The sequence below is a fragment of the Podarcis erhardii genome, assembly GCF_964252035.2.
Source record: "Podarcis erhardii genome assembly, chromosome: 7".
Lineage (NCBI taxonomy): Eukaryota > Metazoa > Chordata > Lepidosauria > Squamata > Lacertidae > Podarcis > Podarcis erhardii.
The window spans coordinates 26,021,456-26,030,965 of NC_138511.1; the positions used below are offsets into that span (position 1 = coordinate 26,021,456).

Here is a 9,510-nt window from a genome sequence, read left to right on the forward strand (position 1 = left end):
AGGCGCCCTTGTAACACAGAGTTGGTCTGCTAACAGGCCTGGTGCCTGAAGCCAGCTCCCTGTAGACCAGCCTTTCTCAACCTGTGGGTCCCCAGATGTTGTTGAACTACAACTCCCATCACCCCTAGCTAGCAGGGCCAGAGCTCAGGGATGAGGGGAGTTGTAGTCCAATAATATCTGGGGACCCACAGGTGGAGAACCGCTGCCGTAGAGGGATCCTGCCATCTTCCATTCTGTGGTCATGACCAAGCCAGCATAGACATCACTGAGACAGGAGTGTCAGCCTGCTGGGAATGTGGGCTTAGGAAAGCGCATCTTTGTTTGAGACTCTGCCCTGCCGTGTGATGCCCAAAATACAGTGTGTTTTATTTTGTAAGCTGCATTGATACTTCTGTGTAAAGCAGTGATGGCCAAACTTGGCCCTCCAGCTGCTTCAGGACTACAACTCCCATCATCCCTAGCTAACAGGACCGGTGGTCTGGGGTGATGGGAATTGTAGTCCCAAAACAGCTGGAGGGCCAAGTATGGCCATCACTGGTGTAAAGTGACTAATAAGTCACCTGTAAATTGTTGTTCTAATCACCACCAGGGGGTGGGTGGGAAATTCTGCTTGTTTATGTACTATATAATTCTCCTAGGGATAAGAGTTCCCCAGAGAATTCTTCAGAGAGTTTCCTTACTGAATAGTAGGTAGAAATTGGGTTGTTTGCTGATGGATGGGAACAAACACGCTACATGCAATGTTTCTACGTTGGCCTTGGCAGCCCAGTGGATTAGGCAAATTTTCAGTATGCTGGGGGCCACTTATGCTGAAACGTATCTCAGTGCCATTCCGTATTATGGCATTTTCGTGGTGACTAACGGGTTGTTGTTTTTCCAGCAAATTGAATTTGACTGACTTGCAAATGAAATTATGATTGAAACAATAAGAATAACATTGCCTGTCTTGTTTATGATTGACAGGACGCAAGCGGAAAGAGTGAGGAAGCCGCGTTGCTGCAGGGGCCCACAAGGACTCCTTCCTCGATACTTGGAGAGTCAGGCAGAAGGGCAAGAGGTGCTGTGCAAGCTGACGGAGAACATTCAGGATGAGTTGTAAGCACCAAAGCAGTTTGTCCCTTTGCTCCCCACATTCTCTTTAAATGCCTTCTCGTGGTTTGCAGACCAAGAGGCAGCTCGCTGCAACGCAGTTTTCATTTGCTCTCGTGCGATTCCCACCGGCGTTAGGAAATTCCCATGTGGGTTGCATCACCCCCTTGTTGCAGCAGCTTTGCCTGCTAGCACATTATTGTTGCCCCTCGTTTCCTGAGATGAAAACAGATTTTTAAAAACCAAAACAGGATTCTGTTATTGTACTCCTTGCCGCACCACTGCGCATGCCTTATCCAGTTCATTATAAAATCCGGCTGTAGACAAACTAAGAGGTGGGGTATAAATGTAAGCCTCTTTTCATTGCAGCGTCCGCTTAAAGGTTTTGAGCTGAAAGGCAGTAAACAGGAAGGAAGGGCCTGTAAGAGACTGAGCATCGCTTTGCAACTGAACGTACAAAAAATGGAGCATCTGTCCTCTCCTTTTTAATGCATCTCAATTTGTGCCCTTAAATTGTGGTCTTCTGTGGGATGAAAGCATAGAGAAGAAACTACACACACACACACACACAGACACAACTGAGTGAGCCACAAATCCCTGGAAATGTGATTGCACATCGTTCCATTAAGTTACGCACAAAATTGTAAAAGCCTTTCCCGATAGCCAAGTTCCTGCTCATTCTGTGGTTACATTGCAAGGCTGTAGTGGACAGAAGGTATCAAAACACACTCTTTTTTGTCACTACCAGTAGAGAATAAGTTTGTAGGAGGCGGAATGCTGCTCAGATTATTCTTATATCTGTTCATTTTTTCAAGGATCTCACAAACAACCCTGAGAGGTTGGACTCCCAACTCCCATCAGCTGCAGCCAGCATGGCCTGTGCTCAGAGCTGAACTCCAGAAACATCTGGAAGGCAAGATGTCACCTACTCTTAACTGTAGCAGATACTGAACCAAATGGACCATTGGTCTAAGGCAGCTTTCTATGTTCCTGTGACTGGGGATCACCAAGCAGGTTCCATGGCTGAATCGGTCCAACTTGCTCATAGTTGTCTGCACTGTCTGGCATGAATCTCTTCCACAGCTACCTAGAGATAGATGCCAGAGGTTGGGCCTGGCACCTTTTTGCATGCCTGTTAGGTGCTCTGCCACTGACCTGTGGCCTTTCCCAAGCTTTGTTGTTGTTATCAGCCATAATTTTCATTTTGTCCCCCCACCAGACAAGATAATTAATTGGACTGTCAGCCAGAGCCTTCTGAGCCATACAGATGGCTCATTCGCCAGAGCATTTCCCTCTGGTATCTCAGTAACAAAGCCAACACCCGTTTGTGGGAAGCCCAGTACAAACTCTGATGTGTGTATTCCTCTCCCCCGCCCCCAACAGCCATCCACTCCTCACTTGTGATATATATACATACATATATTGCATATGTGTGTGTGTGTATATATATATAGACCCAAACGATTGCATATTTTCTCCAGAGTTAAATCCATAAAATGGAGGGCTCTAATGCCTTGCTTTACTGTTCTTGCTAAATGTTTCCATTCCCCCCCCCCCTCAGGCCCACTGTTTCACTTCTGGAAAAGGTTGTGTAATTAAATTAGTTCCTTATGTAAAAAAAAAAAAAAGGAGGGGGGAGGTTTGGAGGGGTGCTGCAAGAGTGTAGAGCCATAAGTTCTCCAGAGACATTATCGGCTTCCACTTTGTTCTGTAGATCTGTTGTTTTAGTTTTGGTTTTAATTTTATTTAGAAGGTTGTCGCTTGCATTGCTATGTTGTCGCTGCTGCCGCTGCAGTTGTTGCTGTTTTTTTGGTTTTTTTTAATTGCCAAAATGTAGGGCTTTGGGGAGGGTGGGGTTTTGGAGCAGCACAACAGCCTTCAGGGGTCACCAGAAGGTTTGTCAGTTGATCCTGGAGAGGGGAAAGGCATGTGTCAGCAAGCGAAAATGAACAATGATGTGTGACTCAGGCTTAGAACAAAACAGAGCTCTTGCTACGGATATTCCAGCCAACAACATTGCCAAGGCTCCTCTTGTGCTTACAGGACTCCCTGCCCACGTTGCACCCAATTGCCCATTTTAGCGCAGCTGACAAAAGATTTCCTTGTAACAGGGGAGTTCGCGGTGTTTGGGTGTTTGCTTGTTTGCTTGTTTTTATGGAGACCAAGGGGTGGCCGTGTTCTTTGTTTTGTTTTCTGCACTTGGCTAGTTACAGCTAATGCCAGAGGAAAGTGCTTTTTAAACAGTCCCCGACTTCAAACGCTACCATATGCCAGGCATATTGTCCCAGGCCACCTGCTGGTCTCTAAAAGGGCCTTGAGTGAGCCACCCCACAGTCTGATTTCGAAGCTTCCTTATTATAAGGCTTTCCTGTAGACAAGGTACATGGCTCTCCCTCTTCTATACCTCTCTATATAACTGCAGGCAGAGTAGCGGAAGTCAGGCCTGAAGTTGTTTGCAGCCCCAACTGTGAATGGATGTTCAGGTGTTGTTTGTTTCAGAGTGATAAGCAACCACAGGAAGTTTTCTCTCTTGCATGCCTGAAACACCTAGTCTCCAGAAGGAGTAGCAGTATTCAGAGTTGAATCGCAAACAGCTTGCCCTAGGAGCACGTCCTATATCTTACCAGTCCAGGCATGGCCACAAAACTGGGAATTCCCCTGCTGAGTTCAGGTGACTCTATGTAGCTGGATCCTGTAGCTCAGGAACAGCACCTTCAGGGAAGGCAGTTTTCTAAAGCCACAATCACACTCTTCCCAAACTCCTGGGAGTCTCGCTGAATCTGTGGTAATGCCACCTCTGTGGAGAGTACGTTGTTTAAAATGTGGGGATAGGTGAGAACGTTTTTACCTTCAGGTTCCTCCACACAATAATTTTTTTCCTTATCCAATAAGGGCAAAGGCGAAACAAAAGTCTGTCTGGAAATGTGTCGCCGCAAGTGAGACTGTGCCCTCAGATCTAATCCATAGTTTACTTGGAAGTAAATCCCATTGTTTTCAGCAATACTCACCACAGTAGCTGTGCGTAGGATTGCAGCCAGGCTTCTGATCATGGAGTTCATCTGCACAAACATTCTTGGAAAGGAGCCCTTTCAAACTCGGGAAACTTGCTTCCAAGCGTGTAAGGAAAGAGAGCCTGGAAATAAAATGCATTCAGAAAGTGGTCGTTTTCCGCCTCAAAGGGAAATCATAAAAGATGAACATCTTTCCGGGTTCCACGTGACTCTGCCCCAGTGTATATACGAGGAGATAAAACATCCTAGCACTCCTGGTCAAAATAAACTTCAGATACAGAAGGCCATAGGAAAGGCAGCCCCCTACCCAACCTTAACAATGTAGGAACCTAAAAGTGCAACAGGGGGACATAATTCATTGGTAGAAGCAGCTGACTCAGTGTTGGATTCAGGATGTACGTTGCATTATTGTCAATAATTATAAATGATTTCCCAAGTGCCAGACACAAGCTGCATACAAGTTGGGACTGGACCCAAGGACGATTTATTCTAGTTCAGGCAGATAATGATTCTCAAGCCACATCTTGCCTCTCTGCCTCGTCTTCTGTCCTGTGATGGTTTTGCGTGAGATTAAAATCCATCTCGGTAGCCAGTGTGCTGTCTGGAATTCTTCTAGCAGCAAACTCATTTGATAGCAGATGTTTGAAACATGAACATCTAGCAAGTGGGACACTGACTTCCTGATTTGATTCGATTTTTCTTTCTTTCTTTTGCAGCTTCATTGCAGCAGAGAACATAGACAGTTATTGCGTTATCATTTCCTCCAAAACGGTTTATTTCCTGAAGAGTGGCGACACGATGGACCGAGAAGCCGTCTTCCTGGAGGTCAAGTATGACGATCTCTACCATTGCCTTATCTCAAAGGACCACGGGAAAGTCTATGTGCAGCTGACAAAGAAAGCTGTCAATTCAAGCAGTGGGGTGTCGATACCTGGCCCATCTCATCAGAAGCCCATGGTAAGGATATTGGTTCATTTACTTTCCGCTTGCATCTGTGCTGTTTATAGACAGACAGACGCGCCCTGAAAATCACCCAAGCCCTCTGTGAGCAGTCCATAAAAACCAGTGAATGCACAAATAACAATGCAGTCAATAAGTCGCTTTGGTACAAACATCATGAACTCAGAACCAGCATAAAATGTGATCCAAGCAGCAGAACAACAAGCTAGAATAAAATAAATATTTAAAAAACCAACCTAAAGAAACAGCAAAAAGAGAGAGCAATCTGTGTCCAGATTTAAAAGTGCCAAGTAGACGGCTGAAATTCAAAGGCTGGGGTGGGGAATTGAAATTTTCACCTGGCACTGAAAGAACCATAACTTGGGCACCAGACAAGCCTCTTGGAGGGGAATAATTAATCTCAGGATTCTAGTTAAAAACTTCAAGTTGATCTCACCAGCCTGGTCTGCCTACCACTGTTCCAGATAGAGGGGTTCACCCCAACGCCGTCTGCTGTCTCCAGCCACCATTAAGCACAAATGAAGACATGGGTGGTGTACAACCAGCAATATTTTAAGATTTCTTCTTCACGGTGGAATCCTAAGCTTAGTCACCACTGGCTGTGTATTTTTGTCATTTTTACCCAGCAAGGGGAGGGGAGCGGCAGGCTACTTCCAAAGCATAGCTTCCGTTCTCTGTTGACATGAGAAATGTGATTTGTTTTGTGCAGGTCCATGTGACGTCTGAAGCCCACGCGGTGAAGCTGTCTCAAGAAATCAACTATGCAAAGAGCCTTTTCTATGAACAACAGCTTATGCTGAGATCCAGCGAGCACCCAGATCAACTCGAGCTGGACTCCTGACCCTGACGAAACCTCGTGAAGAAGTCGCCTCTGCGCTTGGTGAAGAAGAGCAGGACCAGCGTTTGGGTGTTAGAAAGTGTGTTCTGAGAGCCTAGGAAGCCAAGGCCCTGGAAACAAGAGAGAGTCTCGCCATGGGGGAACTACGAGATCAAAGATGTATATGACATACATTTAGTTTTAGGGGAAGCCCTGTATTTTCTTACTCTCTCTGTGTGTATATATACCTCTACAGATATATATATATATATATATATAAATATATATATATGTATGTATGTACAACTGTGTTTGGTGTAAATAAGAAAGTGCGCAGGGTGTTGTGAGGGTGTATAATGGTCTATCTCATGTAAAGAAATTAAAGGAAAAGTTATATTGAGTTTTCTATTGCACTGATTCTGAGCATTTTGAAACAATGCTTTTCCTGTGGAGGTGGTGATGAGGACACCTGGAACACTTTGAGGCTCATTTTTTGTTTGTTTGTTTGTTACAGGTGCTGTGAGTGACCTGCACTAAGCTGGGTTATGGCAGAGTCAGGATGGGGCCTGGCGACGAGGGTGGGGCATGTTCCTTTCCACCATTCAGTGCTTTTGTGTGCTGCTGGCTCCAGAATTATTTGGGTTCATTGTTTGGAAGGGCAAAGGGTAGGGGGCTCCAGCAAAATGATGATACCTAGGGTGTTTGCTCTATAAAATAATTCTGGTGAGGTTGTGTGTGTGTGTGTGTGTGTGTGTGTGTGTGTGTGTGTACTGCAGTGATCCCTGCAGGGAGCCAGAATCTCCAGTTTAAGGGAAACAGGAGACTTGTGTTGTTTTTTTAATCATCTGTGTAACTTTTCTTGCATTTTGTGATGTTCCCTTTATAAGGCAGTGCTGATGTTTAAACAATAATGCCTCCTTTTATAGTGGGGCATTTGCAGAGGAAAGTGATGTTATTGCACACACACGTACGCGCGCACACAAAAGTTCCCCTCTGTTGGCCTTAAGCAGAAAATGGACTCTGACCAGGAAATAACACCAGGTATATAAAACAACTGGAAAGTATCAACTGCCTTTTGGAAGGGGGCGGGGAAGAATGGAAGTTTATAAATTTTAATACTGCAGTCCTGTAGTCTTAAATCTGAAGATTAATAAATGCTACTGCTGCTCTCTCCTCTTGTCTCCACATTCTTTGGATGGTGACCATGAATTCCAGGTTGGTTCCCTGCCTCGCAGCTCTGGGAAGGGCTGTCGCTCAGTGAAAAGAGCAAACACTTTCCATGCAGATAATCCAAGGTTCAATTCCGGGCCTCTGTGTGTAGATCTGGGAAGAAACTATAGACCAGGGGTCATCACTCTAGGTGGGGCTGCCCTTGAGACTGACCCAGAAACTCTAGCGGGTGCAGAATGCCACGGCGAGACTCCTTACGGGGTCCTTGCTGCGGGATCACATTCACCCGGTGCTATACCAGCTGCACTGGCTCCCGGTGGAGTACAGGATCAGGTTTAAGGTGCTGGTTTTAACCTTTAAAGCCCTATACGGCCGAGGACCCTCGTACCTACAGGACCACCTCTCTTGGTATGTCCCATGGAGGACCTTACAGTCTTCAAATAAAAACATCTTGGAGATCCCAGGCCACAGGGAGGTTAGGCTGGCTTCAATCAAAGCCAGGGCTTTTTTGGCTGTGGCCCCAATCTGGTGGAACGCTTTGTCACAAAAGAGACTAGGGCCCTGCGGGACTTGACAACTTTCCGCAGGGCCTGCAAGACGGAGCTGTTCCACCAGGCCTTTGGCCAAGGCACAGTCTGACCCCCTCTCTCCTTCTATAATCCTCATAGAACTCTAGCCCAATGATTGCCATTAATTCGATTCTGAATTGATTTTAGAATGTATTTCAATTAATTGACTGTGATTTTATGTTAATTGCGCTAGTTTTACTGCTGTTAGCCGCTCTGAGCCCGGCTTTGGTCAGGGAGGGTGGGATATAAATAATAAAATATTATTATTATTATCAGCACAACGCCTGCGGGTGCCACCTCCTATGGCACTCATGGAAGTTCTCTGTCAAAGTTCTGTCTCTGTGGGTGTGGGGGAAGCTGATGTCGGTGGCTTTCTCTACCTTTTTAGACGTGACAAGCATCCACCGTGCTTCTTCCAAATCCCAGATGTGCCCACAATGCTATATGGACCAATGGTGGTCTGATTTGGTGTAAAGCTACTTCTTATTGCAAGAGGCACCTTTCCAAGCAAGCGGAGGGAGGAAGGCAATAGTAGAAAGGAAACCTTGAAGCGGGAATCCCGGATATTCAGTAGTGGCAACTGCTTTGCCAGAGGGCCATTCTTGCCTTAGGTTTCTCTGTTTTATTCCGTTTCCTTGAATAAAAAATCAACTTTACTGCTCATCTCCGAGGCTCCGGGATGAACCAAACCTGAGACTAGGAAGGAAGAAGCTGACAGCCAATACCACCCCCCACCCCTGGACTACTTGTGAGAAAGAAGGCAGGCAGGTGGAAGCTGACTGAGGCCAGACTGAGGGTGGTGGGGTTGCTCCTCATTCACTTCAATGGACCAACCTCCACTTTTCTATAGGTAGTATAGAAAGGGGAACGAAATAACTGCTGCTGTGAAACCTTGTGATTAGGCCACGTATCGTACGCGTGCTACCAATTCAGCTACCCAAAGGACTTCATGGGGAGAGTCCATCAAGTGTTGGGTGTACTCTGAAATACACAGGTAGCTTTCCAATTCAAACCAGGATAACTTCAGTCACTTTCCCTCATGGTTGTGCAGAGCCAGGAAAGCAGCCTCCTGACGCCCTCTTGAAAGCACAGCTTTGCTCCTGCCTTCCGGTGGGATTCTGGATGAGAGGGCCCCTCGTCCAGCTCCTCTGCTTTTGGTTTCAGATCTAGCGTCTGCAAAAGGAGTCATTCCAGACTTTTGCAGTGTGTTTTGTCAGAGGGGAAAAGCTTTTTAAAAAAAAAAAACAAAAAAAAAACAGCTTTAGGAACCACAGTCGTGTGTGTGTGTGTGGAGCTGTGACACTCCTGTTGATATTGGCACTAATACCCCATTACTAAGTGAATAAACATTGCATTCAGATTCCAAAGCCCATGGCTTAAAATATCTTCCAGCTCTCCCTTGCCCTCCCCCCCCCCCCGCCTTACCATTACTTCTAGAAAGCACAAAACGGTGGGGTTTCTTATCCCCCCGCCCCATGGATACCCTTCAAGGACTCAAGTGTGCCGTTTTGCAAATGGGAGAACTCTGAAATAGCCGCTGACATTGAGTTCATACCCTCGGTTGCTGCCTGATTTGGAATTATTGGGGGGCAGCAGATACATGCAGAATTGCCATCTTGGGGGAAGCGCTTGGCTCTGAACGCTCCTCCTAAATGGGAGCTGCTCCCACCCCAGGTACGAAGAAAAATAGGTGTGGGACCCAATCCAGATGGGGACCGCAATGAGGAGGGGGAGATGCATCAAAACCTCTCCCATGTTTATCAAAACAGCATATATCTGAAATAGTGATGCTGTTTGCAGATTGTGGATCCTTCCTGTTGTTAGAAGAGTTGTGAAATAGATGTAGAAAAATGGAACTGCGTACCTCCAAAATTGTTCGTATAATGAACCAGGG

The 9,510-nt window shown here is 46.1% G+C and overlaps 1 protein-coding gene across 11 annotated transcripts in view; it reads left to right on the forward strand.

Annotated features, from left to right (window-relative positions):
- The window catches only part of VPS13D (vacuolar protein sorting 13 homolog D), a 120,437-nt gene extending 113,387 nt beyond the window's left edge, over nucleotides 1-7,050 (forward strand). For all 11 annotated transcript variants that reach the window (XM_081870637.1, XM_081870636.1, XM_081870632.1 and 8 more), the window contains 3 exons: nucleotides 964-1,095; nucleotides 4,817-5,057; nucleotides 5,770-7,050. In XM_081870637.1, coding sequence (XP_081726763.1) covers nucleotides 964-1,095; nucleotides 4,817-5,057; nucleotides 5,770-5,901 — 505 coding nt within the window. In that variant the 3' untranslated portion in view covers nucleotides 5,902-7,050. The remainder of the gene's footprint in view (nucleotides 1-963; nucleotides 1,096-4,816; nucleotides 5,058-5,769) is intronic.
- Nucleotides 7,051-9,510: the final 2,460 nt, after the last annotated feature.